Here is a 25988-nt window from a genome sequence, read left to right on the forward strand (position 1 = left end):
TGACAGATCCTTTTTGAAAATTATCATCCATGAAACATTAAGAGGTTCATTGACTATAATGAGAAATCATTTATATGACAAACATCTAAATTAATCAGTATTATTAGCTGTTATAATCCTTCAATATTTTGAGTGTATATTTTTTTTCTGTGTCATTGGCAACCTTGTTTTTTAAGGCAGATTTGTTTATTTTAATAAATAAATTCTTTTATACATACAAAGTTTAATAGCCGATACCAGCTCACCATCAACTGGTTACCTATTTCCAAAGGCTAAAATCATGCCGAAGTCGTGAAGTCAGGGTTATTTTTGCCTTTAATGTTTGACAAGAGGAAATTTTGGTGCAGGCAGGTGGCGGTGAAGGAAGATACTCTTATTGATTGTGGTTAGGGAATATTGCACTTTTATTGACTTTTCAAGTAGAAAAATCTTTAAGAATTATGCATTTCTTCAAATAAAACATAGTAATGTAAACATAAAGCCTTTCGAATGCAACACTGGTAATGAATCAGTGCAAACGATCTTTGTTTTGAGAATTCGTTTTCATCCCTTCTCTGCAGTGGTCCATCATTAAAATGAGTGTTGCTCAAGTACAAGGTGGTTTAAGTAAATTAAAAAAGAAACATTTTCGCGTAAAACATCAAAAAGTCAAGCTATTTCGTGCAAATGAACCTATTCTATCAGTGTTTATGTGGGGTGTTAATCATACGGTAAGTTTGCCGACTAGCCTACCTACTATATCTAGACCTAGACTAGGGCCTAAGCTTATCCTGTTCCATGACCTGGGTGGATGTGCACTTGCCAATAGTGCTAGGGGTTGCAATATAAATTGTTCTAAAATTATGAATAAATTTTCGTTTTAATTCTCTAGATGATAACAATAATTATTACAGTCAATTGATACAGCACTGAACAGGCTTGAGAGGTTAACTTTTAACACTTTGAACCAAACCAAAGGGCTTTTAGCTTTCACAGAGGATACGCGTCCGGTAACCGGGTCTGATGATGATTGGAGTGTCCAATCGAAATCGATCACCACTTACCATCTTTTTTGTATATTTACCGTCTTGTGAGTAACAGTATAAGCGTAAATATATCTTTTAAGTGTTATAAGACGTTTCTCTTATTTACTTTCCGTAATTACTTAAAATACTTTTTATTTTTTATTTCCGTCAATACCCATATATTATGTATACAGGGCAATTGCTGTTTAATTTTGAAGCTTTTTATTGCATGTAATGGAGATTCAGATGTTACTGTTCCACACACAGGGTAATCTTTGTTAATTTTTTTTTTTTTTTTATCTCTGAAAGAAATCATATTGATTTTCAGAAACCTATGTTGCTCTGTTCGTATTTATAAGGTGTAGTAGGCCTACCATAGATAAAAAATAGCCGTCATTGAGATGTAAATCTCACGATCTTACAAAACAACATTTTTGCAATGGTACAATGCAGAAACTTACACCATAGTCTACTAATTAGCCACCGTTGATATAGGTACCAAGATAAAATTGTATCCATCTTTAATTGTTCATCTTTTGTTGTTGTCAACGGTAACATGGTCTGCAGTGGCCGTTGCCAACGTCAAAACCTGAATTCCCCGCGATTCCCTGTCCATCTAGCTGCGCTGCAACTTAGTCGCGACTATACTTGATCTACGACTATTTCAACTTAGGCGCGAGCTCCCAAGCCTGGTTTTTGGTCCGGGGACTAAAGTTAGGCGCGTCCATCACTAGGCGCGTACTAGCTGGGCTCGAGCTCCCAAACCGCCCCTTAGCCTTGACGTCTTGTAGCCTATTTTAGTTAAACAACCTACTCACAGTAAAATACACATGCCTGAAATACTTGGTGTGTTAGTTATCAGTGGTTTTTAGGACAGGTCCTCAGAGGATGATATCTTCCTGCAGTCTGTGGTTCTTTTCCTTGTTTTAAGAAAGCTTTTCCGTATTTTAGATCCTCATAAACGTCTAGATGTTGACTGTAGGTTTAAATGCAGACTTGTTGTTTATAGCAGGAAGCCAGGCTTTTATCTCAGGTACCGGTAGTAATTTATGCTTAAAAAATTTTAAGGTAAGTATAGACTAGGCCTATACCCTTCTCCTGAGCTACTTTTTAGGCTTTTCCCCTTTATAATTGCCACCTCCACTTTCTCTCCAGTGAATCATCTGGAACCTTTATTCTTGCCTAACTTACCGACTCTTAGAACCTACATCACAAAGCTGATGTTTCATGTAGGCAGTGGTGGTTCTGGACCTGTCAGGGGGGGGGGGGTACTGGAGGGTGTCCGACATTAAGGAACCGTCTTCAAAACCCTCCATTTTGTTTTTAAGTTAATCAAGTTTTTGCACAAAATGCAAGTATGTTTAATTTATATTCCAGGGTTTCCTCCCCCCCCCTTGGAACCACCAATGGATGTAGGCTCTACTTGTTAAAAGTTTCAATTCAGACTAGGCAAAATAGGTTATGCTATATCACTGGACTTTTGTTTACAGTACAGGAGGGCTCGTATTTTTCTCTATCAAGGGTTGGTTTCCTGAGAAAAGACTCTAGTTTTGTAATTGCTAGGCTAAGTTACTTAGTTGTTTTTTAGTTAGCCACCTAGTTGGGGTGATTATGACCTGTGCCATTTTTGAAAACCTAATGACAGTAAAATTATAAAAAATGTGTTTTACAATGTTTTATATTGTGTACTTTGTTTCGGCAACCTGTAAACAGTTGTCAGACGAAAACATCAGGCAAATATTTTAATAATTTTAAAACACGTCACAAATTTTCATTTAACGGTTATCACACGTAAGTTACATTGATAAAAAGACCCCAGACCTAAAAAGATTTTTTTTTGTTTGAAAGAATTTATTTACAGGCCTAGGCTATTAATCCCATGAAGTTTTTTTTTATACCTACTTTTGATTATCATTTTCCACATCCATTAACAATTTTGGTATAAAAGTTTATGGTCATATTTACCCCCATATAAAAAAAAAATGGAGTAATTATGGCCACATTTTAATTATGAAAAGAAAATTAATTATTTGTGCTTTCCTGTTACAAGAAAGTAATTGAAAATCATTAAAAAACATGCCAAGAATATACCTACGGTATACCAAAAATAAGCCTTCTGTTACTTACTCCTTAGAGGACCTGCAGGAAGCTGTTAGGTAACTTAATATGGTTTATGAGAGGAAACTGAGCCAGCGTCAAGCTGCAGCAAAATATGGGATTAATACAGCTGCGTATTAGTGGAAAAGTAAGTTTGGAGAATCAAGGAGCTGGACACCCAACAAATTTGTCAATTACAGAAGAAAATGAACTTGTAGAGTGTTTGTTGGCACAAGCCAAATTTGATTACCCTTGTGACAGGCAGGAACTTTTGGATCTTGTTGCATCGTACGTTGCAGAACATTCTATTCCTAATGTTTTTAAGGATGGGAAACCATGGGAGGATTGGTAGCCTTCATGCGGAGACATCCTCGCTTATCCCTAAACAAACCTGAGCACCTTCAGACATTGCGTCTTGTCTAAATAACACAATTCCAGAAGTTGTTTGCGATTTTTACAAAAAACTGGAAGCTGTTTATAAGGAGAAAAATCTTACATCACCAAATAAAGCCTGCTTTGTTAGCCGTTGTTGTTCATATATAACACCAACCGAGACGAACTTGAAGCCTGGATCTTATGTTTTAGTCAATGTCAAAGGAGGTTATAGGAAAACAACAAACTATAAGTATGTCTGTTTCATACAGTCTATATACGAAGCTGTGTGGGAGCGAGCTGGCGTAGTGGTTAGAGCGCGGGACTTCAGTGCCTGAGGTCCCGGGTTCGATCCCCGCCAAGTCACCAATGGATTTTATCCAAGTGATAATGCCCGCAACCCCTAGGTCTAGCCTGAAGTAATGTGAAAAACAATCCCAAGGAAGCTGATGAATATGATGAGGACGATGATTGTGAAAAAAAGAGATTGTGTTAAAATGAGAGTGGCAGGACTGAGACTTTCAGATAAACATGCCACAACATTTTATCTTGATGAAAAAGATGAGTTTGTTATTAGCAAAAACCATATCATTGTGTTTCCGGAACCGAAGCTAATTGAAAAAGACCGAAAGATTATGTATGTTTTCCCAGGAACTGTATGAGGTTTTGAACAGTCCTAATTAAAAAGGAAAAATTGTTTAGGCCTACTAGCTTTAAGTTGTATAGGCCTATGAAGCCTCACATATTTGTAAGATTTTCTATTTTTCTACTTACTGATTAACTATAAACCCGCTTATGTTTGTTTTTGAGCCCTGCCAATACTTATTCATCATTTATAAATTACAAGAAAAAAGAGTGGTCATAATTACCCCACATTTTCATTTTTTGAAAATTCAGGAGAGTACTTATAACCACCCCTTTAAAGTCCAAAGGAAGAAACCTAGGGTTTTAGATTTTTTTTACATTCTTAAAGAGCCAAAAGATCACCCTAAACTATTAAAAACATTAAATTATTTTTTTTTAAGTAGGTAATTAACAAGTAAAAATAAAAAAATTAAAAGTGGTCATATTTACCCCAATTAACCCTACTCTAAGTAAAAAGTTGTTTATGGTCAAGACACATCACATGCTATTTTATATATCACACTAAGTTAAATCAACTCGGCAATTTTAGTTTGAACTAGCTGTAACCCGCGGGCTTTGCCCCGTTTAACTTTCTTAATTTTCAAGATGATCTCGTTCGCATGGCTCAATCACGTCCTGGTTGAAGTTCGTTCGCTATGCTCACTCACCTTTAGGTTGGAGCTCGTTCGCTGCGCTCACTTGCCTTCAGGTTAGCTCGTTCGCTACGCTCACTTGCCTTCAGGTTAGCTTGTTCACTACGCTAACTCGCCTCCAGGTTGAAGTTCGTTCGCCACGCTCACTCACCTTTTGGTTGCAAATTAGCTGTTGTCATAAATGTAAAAGAAATAATAGTGCTGCACCCTGTTGGTATTCCTCGTAACTTTAATGCTATTGAACATCATAGAACAGAACCAACTTGTTTAATTGAAACAGCTGTTAAGATTCATTAATTCCTTTTAAACATGAAAAATCATAAGGTTAACATGGGAAACTCCAGAGCCACTGGGGCGGAGCCGATTGGACGGATAGCGAAATTGATGGTTTATAAACCTATTCCATGACATTCTACACGTATGTACCAAGTTTCGTGGCAATCGGTTCAGCGGTGTCTGAGTTTATTACTGCCAAACAAATATATATAACAAACATCCTCTTTTATACTTATATAAGAAGATGTAACAAACTCAAGATTTTAAATTATCTTGTACTACAGACAAAATAAAAATATCAGGACTTTATATATGTCAGTTACATTAATTAGTCTTATTAAATGTTTTAATTTTTTACATGAACTGATTACCGTACAGTAACTTATGTAGTGTTGTAGGAAGTTTGTTATAATTATTAATAATCTATCCTTTGTGCAACAAATGGATAACTTATAACTAAAAACCAATAATTTACTAATTAATATTTTATTAAAAACTATTTCTTCCATCATTTTGAACTTTAACAGAGTAGTCTAATACAATGTAGGTAGCCTACTGTAATTAGATCCACACCTCAATATAAAAATTACCCCTCAATTTCAAATTCTTCAGTACAGTCTATAGCCTAGCCTTAATGTTCAGTAAAAATTTGGAAAGCATCCAAACCTGATGGTCATAATGGTATACATACCAAACATTATGTGTGATGAACAATTTGGATTTTCAGAGGAAAATCTTTTTCAGGTTAAAGGTTATTATTGTTTGTAATTGGCCCAAACTAGATATGTTCCTTCTTGTGGTGGTTTGTGATTGTTTTGTCCATAAGTGTAATTTATCTGCTGGAGCCACACGAGGTCATAGATATTTTTATTTCAGATCAACGAGCTCAGCCATGTAACGATCCCAGTGATGCTCCTCCCAGATGACTTCAGAGCGTACTCAAAGCTTAAAGTGGACAACCACTTGTTCAACAAGTGAGTAAATGAGTCACTGATTGTGATTTCATCTATAAACTTAGTGATATACTCAGTTTAGCTATATAGCCTACAAGCTAGATTTACTAGAGTTACTTTCTAGTACTCTGAGTAATTTGTTACAAGTAGTCTCCTAAAATCATGAGTTTATTTCCTGAAATGTTGTTGCTTATTAAATTAAATTTACTACTGTGCGGTTTTGTTTTTGATCAATAACATAAGTTTTACAATGTTGTCAGATTGATTCCGAGTTGGATCAAATCTCGGTTACAATTTGTCTTTGGCATCAGAAAATGGTGTGTAACAATAACTAAGGTTTGGTCACGGCTTTATGAAAAATCCGTCAATGTTGTAAAAAGACAATTATACACAACAACAAAACTCCCTATGCCTAGGTGTAAGTATCAAAAACTACAAAGAAGTTATTTAAAGGTAACTTAGGAGGTAACCGCATTTAAATGCTCGTAGGAAAATAAAATTGCTATTTGTGTATTGAGAGCATAAAAAAAGTATGTCATTGCTGCTTGAGAGCTGAATGTATGTAGCGAAATGTATGGACGCACTCAGCTAAAGCTTGGTGCGGTCATACATTTCGAAGGCGTCAATGACTGTTTGTGTTGTTAATACTCACAAGATTTTTCATACCACCATAATTAACTTATCCACACTTATCAAAACACTGTCTATTCACATTACTGGTTCATATCATTGTGTTTTATATAAACGCCAATTGTGAAATCAGCAGATTCAGCTAGTGAGAATAGTCACTCCCACTCAGCATAAATGAGCTATTTTGCATACTATTTTAAGGTGTGGCAATGTGATAATTTCCTTATGGTGGTAGGAAAAATACTTTTTCTATTTGGCTAAGAAAGTCGGTTCAATTATTGCTAATGAAATGGTTGTAAATTACAAATCTTGAGTTCAAAATGTGTAAAATTAAACTAGAAGGAAGACTATCACGGTTGAAATAGACTAGCGAATCATAATAATAGAGAGATGACTGCGTCGTTTAGTTGAAGTTGAATTTCAGAAGGTCTGACAAGTGTAAAATCAGCTGTTATCACTGCCTTATTATACTACCCACAACTTTCCTTTTACTAGCGAATTTCCCTATAGGGAAGTAGCTATTACCGTAGGTCTATTGGTAAGACCTAGGCCCGGGACCGATTTACTTTTTCATTTTGATGTCCCTAGAGGTCAAAAACACCATTCGTTCAAATTTTTATATATCTATAAACATAAACTAACTGACAAAATCTGATTTTGATGAAATTTGGTTTGAAGGTGTAAGGCGGGATAAACTTGAATGAGTTCGCGAACCAGTATGATTGGACTATGGGAACGGGGGTTTATGGGGGGTTTTATGGGGTAAAAAAATAGGTTTTTCCCATTTTTGACCTAAAAACACAACATTTCACAATTTCTTTTTAAACCATTTTGTAGAGCTTAAAAAAACAAATAATTTAGTATATTGAAGCATTATTATGCGCCTAATTGTTACGGAGAAAATTAAAAAAAATGTATTTTTAAAATTCCCATGTTATTCTTATGGAGAATAAGTCAACTGTTGTAGTTTGCTTGTTTATGAACATATTTTGATCAAATTTGGAAAATACATTAATTTCTTACTAAACATCAGTACCTTTTAACATTTTACATAAAAAAAAACTTTTTTACCCTCCCAGTTGCAGCAAACCTAAGTACTCATTGAACTAATTCTGTTTAAATAGGGAATAAATGTGATATTTTTAGACATTTTAGTTTAAATCCAATCAGGCAAATGGAAATTCGCTTAGTCTGCAGTTTTGCTGCGGCAGGGGTATTAATTATTTCTGGTTGCAACCAGGACTACAGTTTTGGTTGAATTTTAAATAATGTTCATGTTGCAGGGAAAATATGCCAAGCCACTTCAAAATAAAAGAATATTGTCCACTGGTATTCAGGAATCTGCGGGAAAGATTTGGAATCGACGATCAAGATTATAAAGAGTCGATGACAAGGTCAGTCAATTACTTCATTCAGTAAAGTGAATTAATTGTTTCAAGATAGAAGAGCTGGGTCTAACATCACATTAAAATTACAAGCTATTTAGATTAAACCCTTCTTGAAATAAATTTACTTGCATACCGTTACCCTAATTGACGTAGGTACATATTTTGAGTGGAAATTCAAAAAACTAAATGAAACTGCCTAACCATATTTGTTTCTCCTCTGGTTCTCAAGTCCTTCTTACTAATTTTTCAAACGCAGATGTTAACACTGTCTATTTAGTAACAAAAGAATAATTTTGTTCAAACTAGACTACATAAAAACTGACATCCAAATGAATGATTTGTTTTAAATACATACAATATTAGTTTACACCAGTCTAAAAACATCACATGCCATGCTGACAAACTGTTTCCTGTCTAATCAGACACTAAACAATTTGATTTAGGCCTACTCATTTCTTACTCTTCCATTAGTTTCTTACTACTGTATTACTCTTTATAAAACTCCTCATTACACCGGCTCAGCTTGAACATCTATTAATTTTTGTCATGTTTCACTAACATTGTTGTATCCTTTTCCTGTTTGCGAGATAGCAAATCGTTGAAGAGAGGTGTTGAAGTTAATTTACGAGGCATGTTTTACAAGTGAGTACCGTTTTGCTGCGTAATTTCAGTGCTGCGGTTGCCAAGCCGTGCTTGCGCACAATGTACGTGACGCCATTTCTTTACCAGTCAACTGTGCTTATGTTTTTGTGCGTGTTTTTAATGTCTCGTTTCAGTAGTTTAGCCTTATGGCTGTAAAACCGGCTTATGTTTCTTCTCGCACACTTATCAAGTAATGAAAGAAGAGTTATGTGGAAATGGATTAGATCTCATTAGATTTACCATGACAGGATTCATGATATTTATTATTCAGGGGATCTGTCGCATAAGTATTCTGGATTTTATCAAAAAAGTTGGTAACATTATGACGACTGTATTCAGAAGGCAATCTTGATTGAAGAAAATTGAAAAGCTTTTCTCCAGTATAATGTCACTGACTATTGGATATTGTTGTATTAATAGTCTTGAATAATAGTATTAAAAGATAGCACCCTAACCAATAATTGCAGGATAGGTAGAAATATCTCATCTTCATACTTGTATGTCCTCGTAAATTTGTATAAGTTTACTTGTTATTTAGTGCTACAAAACGGTACTAACTTAAGGAAAACATTCCTCGCATATGATTGATACATCTATTTACGTAATTATGTTTGATAAACATTTAAATTATTTTTCAACTTTTTATGCAATCATTTTAATTCTCTTTTAATATTTATTCATTTAAAATAAGTTTAAACATATTTTTATGATTAAACCTAAAATATTACTTAGTTTGTGTAGATATCAACTTTACCAACATTTATCCATCTCTAAACCTGTCAGTTGAACAATTGAAAGTGCTTTCCCTAACCTAGCAATTGCTTAGCTTACTGCTCATCTCATCTCGTTGATTGTATGTTTGACAATTGGATGAGTTTACTATTTGGTGGGGTTTCACCGCAGATGTGTAAGCGCACGAAGCAACACCAAATGTCGCAGGGTCGACTGTCAGGGCCTACGGAGATCGACCACAATGCCTGTCAGTTTTAGGCCCGAATCCAAGACTTTCCTTAAACCAAAGCGGAGGTCTGTCAGTAATGTTTGGCCCTAGAGTGTCCGTTTGCTTCCGTCTTGTTTGCATCTCTCACGCCAGTAACTACTAACACGATGATTTATCGACTAACAACTTAACAGTTTGCGATCGGTTCCTCCTTTTGTTTACATAATTTTTGTTTATTTTGAACTTTGGTAGTCAAATCACCGCTTTGACATGTCATGCTTGCCACGCTGAACAAATAGAGCAAAGTCGCACATGAAACTGTAGACAATTGTATATAATACAGCTGAGGAAACCTAATTGTAAATTTTATACTTTTGTTTAGTAAAGGTTAATACTACAGAAATCAACAAGGCCTACTCAAGTGATGTTTAAGTCTAGGCTAGTAAATATTTAACTAAGCCTACCTCTTGTTATGTTAAGTAATTAGTATAATTGATCTTACAATTTACCAAATGACAGCTATAATTGTAGCCGTTGTTAGAAAACTACTAATTGTAATTTGGTCTACAATCCTTTTACAGGTCGTTATCTCAATCTAAAGTCTTAATATTACACCTCAATTAATGTTAAAAATACAAGTGGTCCACCAGACCAACAAAACTTAATGGATTTACCCAGAATATTTACATAAATGTTATTTATCTTTTATTTAAAAAATGTATGTAACCGAATGAAAGAAGGATGCAACATGTGTGAAATATTTCAAGGAGCAAAAACTAGATGTTTATTTTTGCATGATTTTAGTGAAATTGAACCCCTAAAATAAAATGTGAATTCCTCACGAGTGGTTTAAACAAGGATTTTCTTTTTTGTGATTTTGATACCTAACTAATCTTGTCCAGTAAATCTCTTATATTGGAAGTTAATGTTTTATTTTATTTACATTTTTTGAGTTTTTAACTGATTTAAAGGTATTATAGTGATTGATTTGAGTTTCCAATAAAAATTATAAAGTGTTGATCCATTGAAAATTAGCACTATAATAGGATAAATCTTAACATTATATATTGCATGAAAATCTTCTTTAACTGGAAAGAAAAAATCAAACAAATTCAATACTGGTCTGAAATTTTAATATAACTGTTATTTAAGATTGTGCGACAAAGAGAATCAATCATTTCTACAACATAAAACCATTGAATATTCTATTTGAAAGTTACTTAAGGGTATTTAATATTATTTTCATGTGCACTTTTTATAAAAAATCAAGCATAATCTAGACTCAGTAATTTTTATATCTGCATACTAAGCACTGATTCTAAGTTTCATAGTCATCTGGATGGTTAAGCTCTTTTTTAACATAATTGATACCGTAAATCAATCTATTTTATCAAATTACCTTAGTGCAATCTAGTCGATTTACTGAACCACTCCACCAAATTACGATTTCAATGCTGATTGTGTTTTTTTAAAATATTAAATTGTTTACATTTATTGAATATTTTGAACATTTGATAGAAATAACTTCACATATCTCTCTAATGTAAAAAATATTCCCCCGACTCGCTCAGCTGGTAACAAGCTGGTGTAGTCGTAGAGCACAGGGCTTCAGTCCCCAAGGTCTTGTGTTAAAATCCCGCCAATCACCAATGTTACTATCCATGTGGAAATGCCACAACCCTCAGGCCTGGCTTGAAGTCTTGGTCTAGAGCCTAACGTCATAAGATGTGAAGGTGAAACATTGAAAATCTAACATTTTAATATTGTAATAGTGGGTTCTAAGACACACCAACCTCGATTGTTTTAAATAAATTGTAGGGTCTTACAACTAAATACATTTTCTCCTTGATCACACCACAATGTAATTTATTTTATTTACAAATAACTTAACAGTAAAAAAAAATGTAGTAGTGAAAAAATGTAATATGTATTGTCTATATTTTGACATCAAATAGTAATATAGGCCCAGTGTACATATTTTCTTACTAGACCTGCACTCGTGATATGAACGTGAAAGACCTAATCTATTATTCAGATGGCATTGCTGTTGGCAACTTTGTCCATAAGGGACTTTGAGAATTTATTGATTGCATCGTCCACTTGTGATTTATTGTTAAATATGTATGTCAAGCAAATTGTTGTGGTAGTAAAGTTGTTTGACGAATTATGTTGAGTGCAGTAGGTATTAACTTTAGAACTGCTAAAAAAGACATTATTTAAATTTCTCAAAAGCCTAAAAAAATGTTAATGATTAGCTTTTATGTTTAAAACTATGAATCTCTTACAGAAAATGGCCAAAAATGTTATATGTTTTGGTTATTTAGTCGAGCACTTTTTTATTTTGAAATGTTATTGTGGGTCGCAAAATATTTAACCCTCCGAGTGTCCCTTGTTTTGGCCTCAATGTCTGCCTATTTTTTGCTCATTTGCAAGGTTTTATTAAAACGGATCTGAGAAGCTTGAAAACAATGTTAATTATACTGTTCTATATACCATTTTGTTTGGAAAATCATGGGCTTCAATATTATACATAGAACATAAAGAACATTTGTTTCAAAAACAATTTTTAGGTAAAAAAAAAAATTTTGGAAAATTTTCAAAAAAAAAAAATAAGTTCACGCTCAATGAAATTTTATAAATTATAGGCCTATAAATATTTGAAAATAGCCACTTTGTTCTAAATTTTAAGAGGATTACAAATATATAATAATATAAGGAAGTAGATTTGCAAATAAATAAGTTATGGGCAAAAAACAGATTTCAGTACATAGTGTTTAGCTAAGAATGCATAGCCTAACCATAGCTAGGAATCTGGCTGATAATTTACATCAATATCACTACCTACTTCTTCAGGATCATCAACCAGCCCTTCAAAATCACTTAAATCTTCTTATAATGCACCACGTATAACACTACTTTTGATTTTTAACACTAAAACAATGATAAACGTAATAAAACACATCAGTCATCAGTCCGAGGGTAACCTAGCTGTTTACAAATACGCACGTCAGCTGTCTGCTACAATTACGATCGGTTCGGAGAACATAAAGCGCTTAGAGACAGACCTCTGGAGAAAGCTTAGAATCTAACGAAAAGAACGATACTTAACTCGATCCAGTTCAATCCGATTCAGTCAGTCATAGAGCCTTCGCCGTAAACAGTGTTTGTGGGTCGCTGCAGCGACAAATAACACTAGGAGGGTTAATTTTTTTCATGGCTTCGCTAAAAAAAAGCAACCTTTGACTAGAAATATTTTGTATAAAGAAGTTGAAATGTAATGCTGACAATTTTAATGCCTAGTTCAAGTTAACAAAGCTACACAGATAATTTCCCGCTATTCTACATTCATCCTTCACTCATATTTGGGTTAAAAAATGCTCGAATAGGGAGCGTCCTCATCTCAAATGAATACGAATAATTTTGGCTTCAAATTGCCATCGGCGTGGACAATAAAAAATAAGATAAAGAAAGAAAAATATTTTACTATCGGCAAGTATGTTTTACATTGTTGAATGTAAAATATTTGCATTTCTGTAAGAATAACATATTTATATGTAAAGCCAACTGCAAAAGCAATGTTTAGGCTGCAGAAAAAATGTTTAATGTTCAGGATCCTAGTAAATAATCCTAGTGCATTTTTTTTATAAAATAACTAAAGTTTGGCCGTTTAGAAAGCGACCTCCTTTAGCATTGGTTAGCATCAGCGTGCAGGTAGCTTTCTAAGCGGCCAAACTATATTCAGCTAATCCCGATTAGTCTTTTATCAGTATGGTAGTTTCACTTGAAAAACACTTCTTTAAGCTTAAATTTGATAACAAAGATAAGTCTTTGTAAATAGATTTAATGTTTACTTGAGTTAGAGTTTTTTGTAGTATTAACAGTTATCAATATTTATTTAATCGAATAGGGTATGGATTGTTCTCTGAAATCGTGTAAATAATTACATACAATTACATTTATATGTGATAAAAAAAAATAAATTCAAATTGTTGTAGTATCTTTGACTATTGAAATAACTAGACATTCCATCCACATTTTAAAGTTGTCGCCAGTTTTAAAATCAAAATGGATGTATTTTATGTGAGCCGCTGTCAGATTGTGCTGATTTCTGACAAATATGTTTGGTTTTCAACCAAGTCAACCGATAGGATGACTTATTGTAAGCTTTAGAATCTGTTATGCCCCATCAACTAGGTCGGTAACAAAGAAGGACAAACAGATTGGACTAGTGTTTTTAATTTCATTTTCCACATTTTTTTTGTAGCTGATATAGTAGATGTGACGTAAAAGATACTATAGCTTACAGTAAAATTTCCTATCAGTGTGACTTATATAGTTTGTGACTTATATAGGTTAAATAGTTTGAGTATAGAACATAAATAAGTGATTTACATCAGTGCAATCTGTCCGTGGCCCACATCAATTACGAACGTTCAATTAGACTAAAACTGTATTGTTTAACATTGGGATGGACTGTCTAGTTCTATCTATAGTCAAAGACAGAATGGAGTAATCTTTTGAGCCCCAAAAACTGATATATTAGACTCAATAGTAACATGATCAAAATTTAACTTAAATGGTAGTATAAAAACAAAATCCGTATAAACCTGATATGTGCTACAACAAAGGAGTCAAGAACTTAGTCACTACGCTCGGGCAAGGTTGACCAGCGTTTGTAGCGCGGAACATTGTTTTCTTTCCGAAGTATGAATGGTCTAAGGCACTATCTCTACAATTAGGAGACAACAATGTAGGTTTAGGGCTCAAATCCTGTTTTAGTCAGGATCTTTTGTGTAATTTGCCTGTTGCAGAGATTAGTAATTACCGTACTTTTGTTGTTATTTATCAGGCTGATTATTTTTTTGTCAACCAAATAACACAAAACCAATTTTTTTAAAACTATCTTCCTTCAATATTATACTAGGTAGCGCATAAAGAACGCATAGATTTGAGTTGAATAGTGAGAGCAATAGGAGCGTCCGTGGAGGGACAGGGCCTGGTTGTTTTGTAGGTTAGGGCGTCCAGTTTTAGTAGCAATGGTGCAATCGACCTGGCGCATCGCGTTTTTGCTGTAGAACATTTATTAAAAAATAATGAATCTGATAGAACTGTTCAATGGCTTCCCCGTGCACAGTTCAATGGTTCAAAACAAAACCCGATCGCAACACAATACTTTGTTGGGTAGCTTCTTTTCGCACAACTGAATCAGTTATGAAGTGGTTTGGTCGTCCTTGCACGGCGCGAACTCCACAAAATGTCGACAGAGTAAGGGCGTCTGTTATTCAAAGCCCTCGCCGCTACACTAGGCGATTCGCTCCAACTGTGTGCTTGTCTTGACGCTCGTTGCAGGGCAACCTGAAAGATGAGTTAAAATTTCATCCTTACAAAATTATGATCGTACAGAAGATTTATGAACGTGATTACGAAAAATGGAAACTGTTTTGAGAGAATGGTTGATGTTCTTGCCACTGATGGCGTTTTGTTTGTGATGTTAATGATGGAGCGCAGTTTTATTTGGATATTTATGTCAATAAGCAAAACTGGCGCTATTTGGCAGCAGAAGACCCAAAAGAATTGCATCAAAAACCACTGCACGCTTTGAAACTTAACGTTTGGTGTAACTTTCGAAAGTGGAAATTCTTGGGCCTTACCGTACTTTTTTGAGGACTCGCGGAACATTGAACTTTGTGCAGAAAAGCCGTTGAACAGTTTTAACAGATTTAATTACTTTTGAATAAATGTTCTACCGCAAAAATGCTATGTACCACGGACCACTGCACCATTGCTACTAAAACTGGACACCCTAACCTACAAAACAACCAGGCCCAGTCCCTCCACTACGCTCCTATTGCTCTCACCACTCAACTCAAATCCATGCGTTCTTTATGCGCCACCCAGTACATTTTATGAAATATGGTTTACCGTAAATAATGACGATTCATTTATTTCAAATTTTTAACTGAATATTGACAAAACACCTGTACATTTATCTGAAAACTGTACATTGTGTGCTAATAAACATGATTTGATTTGATTTTAATAAAAAAGCAGTTCACAGTGAGTTGTTAATATAATAACCGGCAACCATTAAGCACTAATTTGAAAGACCTTATCAAATATTTTAAAGATAGTATATAAGGAAATATTAGTGTAGTGTGAAATCTAAAATGTTTCTAGTAGCGTTTTTCCTTATTTACCATCACAACTAAACCTCTTACTAATCCATCCTATTGAACGTTGGATACTTCAATCCTTATCTTTGATATAGGGATATTTGTTTACAAAATGATAACAAATTAAAATAATCACTGTAAATTATTATAACTAGTGGTCGTCCTGTGGTCGAAACTCGACCAAAAATAATTAATGTACAGACTTCTCTATTTTCTCCCCACACTGTAAATAAAACATGTGATTGGAATTTCTTCCATTTGTTTTGATTTTCTGTTTACATTTTGTTGTTATTTCGTCACCATCATGGCAACCCATATGGTCCATGTTAATTTTTTGAAGTTTTCAAATTCATTTTTTGTTCTTATTTGTTAGCCTATTTTAATTTTTAAAAGCATTCTGCACATCTACAGGAAAATATCTTTCCAACAGTATGCGTAGTTTTTCCCTGCGATGCACACGAGCTGAGAAAAAAGGTTTTAAAGAAACACGCTTGCCTATTAATATATAGATAGATTAAATAACTCCAGCATTTTACTGTAAACACCTGGTTTTTCATTAAAGGATAATGCACAAAATCTACTTTTCTTGACATGCAACCTCAAAATTTATCCCCTAGGATTTAATCAATTTGAAAATATTTATAGGTTTAAAATCCAAGGTTTATATAGGTGTAATGCTACCTAAACATACATCGGTGAAAAATGTTTATGTTGCTTTTCCAACAATTAGTAAAAAATCATTTATGTAAGTAAAGATTCAAAGAAATTTAACACCCAATAAACACCTTTTGCTAAAGCTATGTCAAATGACAAAAACATACAAAGACATTAAGATATGGATATTTTTACACAGCATACAAATAATTTTTGCAAAAAGACTAAAATTTTAGACAAATTGATCTAATAAATTACAGTACTTAAGTAGGTATTTTTTTATAACCCAGATAAAATTGTCATCATCATTGCGAGAAAAACAATGTTACAACTTGTTCTCAAGATTCTCAGATTAAATGCTAAAAAAAGGGCAAACCACGTATTTGGTGTCTATATTGAATTGATGTGTGAACTGGCAAAAAGCTCAATGGTAAATAGTGACTTGACTATCGATATAATTAAAAATTTCATTCCCATGTTAAAGTTGTCGCTGATATTTAAACCAAAATGGACATAGTGTAAGTGAGCCACTGACAGTTTGCGCTGATGTAAATTACTGATTTCTGTCAAATGTGCAGACTTCAACCAAGTCAAACTCATGAAAAAACTTATGGTAAGCTCTACCATCTTTTAAATTCACCTTTATCTATGGTACCTCTCAGTAATACAAAATTTTTAGAAAATAGAATTTTAGACACTAGCACACTCTGGGACTGGCTTACAGGACTTTGTTTTTATTACAGCTGGTCCATATAGTTGGATGTCTACTTCAATATCCCAAAGTAAATGATAGTGAATGCTGAATATATTGGTTGGTCAACCTCTAATTTAGTTTCAGTATTTATGTGTGAACTGTAACCACAATTGCTCGATGGTACACAGTGAATGTTGAATTTATCAGTGGCGTATTTTATATTTGTAATGAGATGAGTTTTGATTTGTTCCAGGTCTCAGCCTGTGCCCGATGACTCGCAAGGAAAGTCTGGAGCAAAGTTTTACCATTCTTACGATCGACTGTTTATCATCAAGACTCTGACCAGTGAGGAGGTTGAAAGAATGCATTCATTTCTTAAACAATACCATCCAGTGAGTACCACCTTATGTTCCTATACAGATTTGCTGACCACAGAGAAGTAGCCTAATGTACAGAGTTAATTTGCACTTTCAGCTCTAGTATGTTGATCATGCACGTACATACAAGTTAGCGGAAATCCACTTGTGACGAGCAAGGAAGAGCTTGGGAGGTGAGCACTGTCCAGAAATTCCTATCTCACAGAGTCTTTCTCCGTTGGGTGTTGTAGTAGATGAGGGCAAGGGGGACGGTATCGGACTTTGCCCTAGACACCACCTAAGGGCACCATTGAATGTTTCCTCTGTACCCTGCATTCCTGTGGTCTGACTGAAGACATTGTTTACAACATTTAAATCTTAACCTCAATCTACATTATGTTTTTTGCTGTTATGTTTTTACATGTAAGGATTTTTGTGGATAAATTATGTTGAGGAGATTCTATCATCAGCCTTAACTGTTTTACTGTTCTCAATAAGGCATGCAATTATTTAAATCCCATTTTTATTCAGGTAAGAGTTCAACTGGTTTTAACAAAAGAAAGTAACTAAAACCCAGAGTGTAGCCCAATAGCAAAATGGATCACTATTTTGTTGATTATATTAACATCCCAGTATTAAGAGAACTTATTTAAAATCCATATCTTCAGACTTCTTCCATTCACTTAATGCAGAAGTTGTATGGGCACAAATCTTTTGTTTAATGCTGTAACAATGATAATGCAGAAGATTCTTGATTTTTAGTCATCCTACCAATCTGTTTTTGACCCTCTATGCTAGCAGTTGTGTACCAAGAAATTACATGCTGTTTCTCTGTAGTCACAGAGAAGTAAGGTGCAGGGTCTTCCTACAGCGTAAGTGAACGAGTGTGAAGGGGGCTGAGAGAAGCGGCGGTGTTGGACCTAGCCCTAGACACCACTTAAGAGCACAGTTGACTGGTTTCCTCTGTACCTTACTTCTCTGTCATGTAGTATAACTTTACACTGCAGTTTTGCCGCCCGTTTTGTCTTCACTTGGAAGATCTTTACCAATGGCTTTAGTTTAGACACCTATCCTTGACTGTACGTACATTATGATTGTTTGACCGCTGCATGCATCACAGTTTCTCAACTCCTCAGCTAGCCCTCAGACATAGTGAGATTGGAGACTAGTGGATTTGGGGACTTTTTTAGAGCGACCTCAGTGGTGTCTCTACTATGTAAATTGTCTTTTGTTATTCATGATGATGGCTTCTATGGCTTTCTGCTTATTGACCTTCCGCTTTTTCAACCTTACCGCAGTTTAGGTCATATACCCAAGACTATACTGTAGTTGTGATGTGTTGCAGTACATTGTAGAGAGACATGGCAAGACCCTGCTGCCCCAGTATCTAGGCATGTACCGGCTAACAGTGGACGGAGTGGAACACTACATGGTGGCCATGCGAAATGTGTTCAGCAATCACCTGGCGACTCACAGGTCTGTTAAATACAATTGGAAAAAAGAGTTATCCAATGAATTGTATAACTTTTATGTTTTAAATATCCATTTCGTACTAATGTTTTACTCTCCATAGATTATGTTGAACATTAAGGTTGTTCTTTTCCTATCTTGACATATATACTGGTTTTAAAAATTAGACGTTTCTACACTTCAAAGATTTGGTACTGTGCGGAAATTGCTATGGCTCAGGGTCTTCCTCCACCGTGAGCATTGTAGTACATGAGGGCGAGGTAGGTGGTGTTGGAGTTTGCCATAGACACCAGTGACTAGTGCTAGACACCAGTGTACCATTAAATATTTCTTTTGTTTTGAAACGAGTGGAGATGTGCGAGCACAGGTTTTTCAGGTCGAGTCGTGTTTGAGTCGAGTAATTGGCAAAAGATTTGATTCTCAAGTTCGAGTTGAGTTTAAACCCAAAAGATCGAAGGATGTGTAAGTTTAAGTAATTCTTGAGGCCAAGAGCATGTAACTTGTAAAACAACCTTGTTACAAGCTGAAGTATGATTATAAATAATATAATTATTAATATTTGTGCAGTAACATATCAATATAATGCATAGAAAATAATTTTAAAACAACAACAATAGAGCTCATAAATGAACTTCTACTTCTGTGAAAAATAGGTAAGTGAGCATATATTTATTTATCAAAAAATTAAATAAATTAATCCCTATTGATAAGTAATATTGCATAATACTTAGCTAAAATTAATTTTAATAATTGCAGTTTATTAAGGTTGCAATTACAATAAAAAGTTTAATATAGAGATTTACAACTTGAAATTTTATTTCCTACCTTTTCACCTTTAGTTTCTAAGCTTATTACCATTATTCTTTTAGTTGGTGTTGTTTTTGTAACAGTAGGCCTACAAAATTTCCAATGGTTTGACAGTGGGTAAAGTAAAAATACATTTTGAAATTAAAGAAAATTAAATTTTTTAATCTTGTATGTTAATTGTAAACAAACATTCTGTCAAAATACTCAAAATATATGTTAAAAATAAAGTTCAAATAGGCCTACAAGTAGTCTACCTTACTGATAAACAAAACAAGTGTAGATTGAAAATTGTACCGAATAATGTAATAGGCTTATACAATAGTAGTTATAGAAATCAAATGAAATCTAGACTTAGGCCCAATTTACTATAATCAATTGTATTCCATGCACATTAACCACATTAATGCAAGTTGTCATGAAGGAAAACAAACTATGTAACCTAGAAGACCAAGTGCTAGCACTTAATTATTTTGATATATTTGTAAGCTTTTTTAGGAGTGCTACTATTGTCTTTATGAATGATTTTATACTTATTTATGAGTTATCTATGTTTTACAAGTTTACAGAATAATTATTTTCAACCACGGTAGCATCAATTTATAATTATCAACTTATAACAGATGCGTTATTAAGGTCAATGACCCAAAACATCATGATTGTGCAATGTTGTATTTTGACATAAAAATGTAAATCATGGTACTAACTCTAATTTGAATATTTCTCCTGGTCCCTTGCAGATTGTATTTTCAATGCTAAATAATTAATTGTGGTCAATTCAAATTATGTTTTTGATGATTCAAATCTCCTATACAAAAGTCAAACCAGGCAAGGAAAAAACCTGCTATTGTAATCCCCCTGCCCCTACCCAGCCATTTCGGAAGTGGTGAAAGAAGTCTAGTCTGGTCTAAGTCTAAATATAGCTCCAAGGTCTCACCCTTCCCGTCCCCCCCCAACCCCCTACACCACTCGCTGTTGCCGGCTCATTTCGAGGTCATTGCACAACCCCTCCCTCCCTTCTATTGTTTTGCCTTTTGTAGTGTTTCTATTCTGATTTTTTTTTTAAACATAGATTTATTGCTTGTAACAGTTCAGTAGTGGAATTTTCTATTGTGAAACAGTACTTTAAAACAAAATCACTACCGATCATGTCATTCTGTGTCAAGTCCAGATTATGCCATTGCCAGTCAGTCGCCAGCGACTGCTTTGAGTTTACCTATTCTGTTGTGACAGCTATAAAAATAGGCTAGGACAACTACCTCTTGCTCATTTCTACACTGTAGAAATGTTTGTATTGCTGTAGAATCTATAGTAATACAAATTATACTAAATCAACTAAATCTAAAAACTAAATCTAAAAACTAAATCTAAAACTAAACTACAACCTAAACTAAACCTAAACTAAATCTTTTTTTTTCATTGGCAGATTATTTTAAGGACGGCTGGAATTAGGTATAAACAAACCTTCCCACTCCTTCTAGCTTAATTTTTTGTTGTGTAAAAATGTTGTGTTTTGGGAAGATTCAGTTCATTTTGTGTAAATACAGATGTATTAGTTTTATCTATTAGTTTTAAGTCTTTATTTAACCATTGACAATATGTCCTGTTATTATGATGTACTGACATGTAACTCAATAAATAAATATAAAGCATTTTATGCAAACACAAGTTACATTTTAACAAATATTGATTTTTTACAATTTTAAACCAAACTCGCGAGTTCAAAGATAAGCTCGAGTTTCAAGGCCATACCGTACTCGCACATCTCTAGAAATGAGCACCATAAATATATTGCTGTCCAGACAATATAACCTCAATAATGCATTAATTAGTTTCTGGTTCTTTTTCAAAACATTTTAACAAGTTTGATTGTTTTTTTTACTCTTACATGTGAGTTCGTGTTGTTTATCACAGGAAGTTTGATCTGAAGGGGTCGACAGTCGACCGAGAGGCTTCCGACAAGGAGAAGGAGAAGGACTTGCCTACGTTCAAAGACAACGACTTTGTCAAAGAGGGAATCAAAATTTACATAGGTGATATTGCCAAAGAAAAATTGGTGGAAACGCTCAATGCAGATGTTGAGGTAAATACGTTGTTCACGCTTTATGTTTGTTACTATTTAAACTGTATTGTGAGCACTTTTATTGTTGAAGGTTTTATGATTGAGGTGTGTGGATCTCATTGAACTTTTGATTGGGTGTTAATTGAATAATTTTTCCAGAGAATTAACTAAGCTAACCACTGTGGCTGGTTGGGCTGTGAACTGGCCAGAGTTCTAAATGTCTTGCAAATTTTACAAAAAGGATTTTTAAGAAAAAGTGTGTGTCTTAATTATAATAAACTATTGTGCATGGTGGTTGTTCAAACCGTTTAGAGTCGAAACTGTTGCTATTTGATCCATGTAGATCAACAAAAAATTCACATAGCGAGCTGACCAGTCAGTAAGAAGGACTGGTAAGCCATGGAACCCGCCCCCAGGGCACGAAATATTATGTGGCTTCTGCATGTTCTATGGCCTAGGAGTGATAATTCCATCAGGCAAATGGAAGAAATTCGCTGCAAGTTTGCTGTGGTGGTGGGTATTACCTTTCACTGGTCTTTTGACAGAGTTCTCTACTTACCTTACTTGAATTCCCAACCTTCCTCTAAGTATTTACAGTTTCTTTATGTTTCATTTCACAATAGTAACTCATTCACAATTAACACCTGTTTTGTACAGTTCCTCACCAAACTGCACCTGATGGACTACTCGCTGCTGCTGGGTATCCATGACTGTGTTAGAGCCGAGGCGGAGGGTGAGTACATGGACGAAGGTGGTGACGGAGACGAGGACGATGACAGTGATGGTGTCGGCGTGGGCGACCGTGTGCCTCCGCCGTGGGGCACCACACCCCCCGACTCCCCTCATCAACTACAGCGAGAGACTAGTCTACAGTACGAGGGCGGCATTGTGCCTGAACTGGACATCTACGCCATCCCCAGCTGTGACTGTGAGTATCTCCTAGGAATTTTTTGTTTAAAAGTGTACAATGTCTTCCGTTGGTTGGTAATAAAGATAGGATGCATTGCACAATGTCCAAAGATATAAGTCAGTGTAACGATGTCCAAAATATAATTCTTGAGCTGTCTCATGACGTCCAATATAAAATATTTGGCTAGTGATGGGTCGGTACTTAATTTCAAATGACGGTTCAACCGGTTCTTGGCAAAAGAACCTAAACCGAGAACCATTGGTGAAATGTCGGTACCGGATCCCGTCACCGATGATTGCCGCGATCACGCAAGACGACAGTGACGTTTCCGTGATCCCGGGAGACGATGATGACCTTTATGGATGTCTTTATGGCCGCAGGAGATGTCCATGATTTTACCGCGATCGCGCTAGATGATGATGTTTTCGTGACCACGGGAGTAAATAATGTTGTTTACACAGCCGCAGACGATGACAATGATGTCACTGCGATCCCGGGAGACGATGATGACTTCTACATGGCCGCAAGAGATGTTCATGATTTTGCCTTGATTGCGGATGATGACGAAGACAAAATTCTATTATGCCGGACCGCATGAGTTCATGATGAAGACTCCACGTCCACGGGAGATGTTTATGATTTTGCTGCCATTGCGGGAGACGATGATGATGTCTTCACGACCTTGAGTGATGTTCATGAGGTTGCCGCAATTGTGGAAGATGATGATGATGTCTACACGGCCGCAGGAGATTTTCATGATCTTGCCGGGACCGTGAAAAACAGTGATGATGTTTCAGTAATTGAGGAAGATATTTCAGATTTTGCAGTGATCTCAGAATACGACGATTATCACTATATTATTACTTTGAGTTTGCTATTGCTGAGGTTACTTTGAGGTTGCTTATTGTTTGAGTTGGCTGGACTGAAAATATGAAGGGTTTAAACTTGGAAATTAGCTATTTAGAATGTTTTATTGCTGCAATTTTTTTTTTATTGAAAAAAACCCAAGCCTACTTATAAAATACTAAATAGAAAGACATAAAGACAGGAGCTGGTGTAGTATAACCAATCCATTACAAAAAAATTGGTAAAAACTAGTGATAGTCGGATCCGGATATCGGACTACCGGATCCACCGGATCTGAGCTAGAACCGATGCCCGATGGGTCCTCAAAAAATAGAATCTTGGGCTGGATCTGGTTTTAATGGATCCAATTTTTTATTTATTTATTTTTTTTATTCTATTAACACAAAACATCCTTTATAAAGTTGTAAAGTATCATATATAAAAACAATTTATACAAAAGAACAGGTGTTTTGTTATAGTGATGTATTTTAAAATAAAATTAATAGTGACTATATGTGTCCATGTGCATGTACAAGAGTATCTGTGTCCATGTACAAGACTGTCTGTGTCCATATACTTAAACCTGTCTGTGTCCATATACAAGACTGTCTGTGTCCATATACAGGACTATCTTTGGACACAGATTGTCTTGTATATGGACACAGAAAGTCTTTGACATTGCCTAGCCATATGAGTTATTTAAAAACCCGTTCTTGAAACAAAAAAACCCTATTTGGTTCCGAAGATCCATTCGATTTTTTCAAGATCCGGATCCGGTACCGACATTTTCTTGGATCCGCCCACCACTAGTAAAGTATTATTATATTTTTTTAGGTATCAGTATCAAGAATTGATAAATTTTTGTATAGACACATCACCAATTTTATCAAATATTTTAACACTTCTGCTACATTATACATTATATTGATTTGAATGTGTTTGGTAATTTAAGTGTTATCCTAAAAATTTAAAATAAGGTCCTGATGTTACCGGAACCGAGAATCGATTTTGGCCAGGAACCGGTACTGGTACTGACTTTGAAAAAGTGGTACCGACCCATCACTATATTTGACTATTGCACGATATCCAAATCTCATCATGTCCTAAAGTACAGTAACTGCAATAAACATAGTCTTTCTACAAGCTTTGGACGTCATGAGATTGTTCCTCATGAAAGAGCACATTTTATACTCTTAAAGAAGTAGCAGTAGCACCACGTCCAAAGCCTAACCTCAGTCCAGGTAACCGTCCAGCGGCTTTGGACGGGGTGCTACTACTGCCAAGTTTTTAAGAAGATAAAGTGTGTTGTCGCACAACGACCAATCCCATGACGTCCAAAGCCTGTAGAAAGACTATGTTTCTTACAGTTACTGTACTTTAGGACATGATGAAATTTGTACGTCGTGCAACACTCCCTAAAGATATTAACTGGGATAGTTTCTTCTATCATCATAATTTTAGCCTAAGTAGACAAATTTGTCCATATTGGCTCTTAACTTTTGCTCTATTGATATTACTTCAAGACTTCTTAAGGACCTAAATTTGAGAACAGTTTTCTTAAAAAAATAGGCTAGTGTAAATTCAATTACTGTGGTCATTAACCAGGTCTGAGATGCGCTAATGACTGGTAACAACACAAACTAGCCCACAAAGAGAGCTTAACAAAAATACCTCTCTCAAAAACAGGATGATGATAAACAAGTTTTGAAAGCTAGACCTGATTTGTAGCGCTTAACTGTAAAAGAGAAATGTAACTTATTTAAATAAAAACAAAAAATAATTCAAACTGTAGTGCAACTTTAATTTTTCTTTTCATATGGACTTAGGCTACGGCCACACGGGCGTTTTTTCACGCAAGAACGCAGCGTGAAAAAACACGAGAAATATGGGCAGCATTAAATGTAATGAGGTATCCCACACGGAGTGTGTTTTCACGCAGATTAGGCGCGTCTTCAAAATCGACCGCCGCGGGCCCGCAGAAGAATGGACTGGGGTGCATTTTTGAAGCTTGTTTTCACGCTCTGTCCCTGGCCACACGGGCGGGAGCAACACGCAGCTTTGATCGAGTCGTCCTAGCCAGTTAAAATAAATATAAATGTATTTAATTCTGTCCAGGATAGCGTCAAATATTTTTGGGTCTAGCAAATTACACAGTAGACCTACAAGTTTTATCTTCAACATAGGTCGACCTTACTGGATACTAAAAGGAAAGGCATTTAGTTGGACTAAAAAATGTAAAGAGGAATTTATGTAGTAGAATATTAAAAGATCTGATGAAAATCTTGTCATAAAAATATTTATAGGCTATTATATTTATTTTTTATAACTAAATGTCAAAATAAAACAATTTTTTTACTGTTGTTTTCGTATCAAAATTAATATTTTATATTTATTTTTATACTAAATGTAAGTAATTAAATGAAAGGTTAACAAAATAAAA

The 25988-nt window shown here is 34.9% G+C and overlaps 1 protein-coding gene across 2 annotated transcripts in view; it reads left to right on the forward strand.

The window, feature by feature from the left end:
* The first annotated feature begins 337 nt into the window (after positions 1–337).
* LOC128989620 (phosphatidylinositol 5-phosphate 4-kinase type-2 alpha) overlaps positions 338–25988 on the forward strand; it is a 29123-nt gene continuing 3472 nt past the window's right edge. The window contains exons 1-8 of one of the 2 annotated variants that reach the window (XM_054411559.1): positions 338–710; positions 5903–6000; positions 7893–8003; positions 9543–9665; positions 17354–17492; positions 18802–18932; positions 21645–21813; positions 22450–22720. In XM_054411559.1, coding sequence (XP_054267534.1) covers positions 576–710; positions 5903–6000; positions 7893–8003; positions 9543–9665; positions 17354–17492; positions 18802–18932; positions 21645–21813; positions 22450–22720 — 1177 coding nt within the window. In that variant the 5' untranslated portion in view covers positions 338–575. The remainder of the gene's footprint in view (positions 711–5902; positions 6001–7892; positions 8004–9542; positions 9666–17353; positions 17493–18801; positions 18933–21644; positions 21814–22449; positions 22721–25988) is intronic. The other variant, XM_054411560.1, reaches the window with a different exon arrangement.

Source organism: Macrosteles quadrilineatus, unplaced genomic scaffold (assembly GCF_028750875.1).
Source record: "Macrosteles quadrilineatus isolate MER2022 unplaced genomic scaffold, UCM_ALF_1.0 Scaffold_3__2_contigs__length_128488019, whole genome shotgun sequence".
In the NCBI taxonomy this organism is placed as follows: domain Eukaryota; kingdom Metazoa; phylum Arthropoda; class Insecta; order Hemiptera; family Cicadellidae; genus Macrosteles; species Macrosteles quadrilineatus.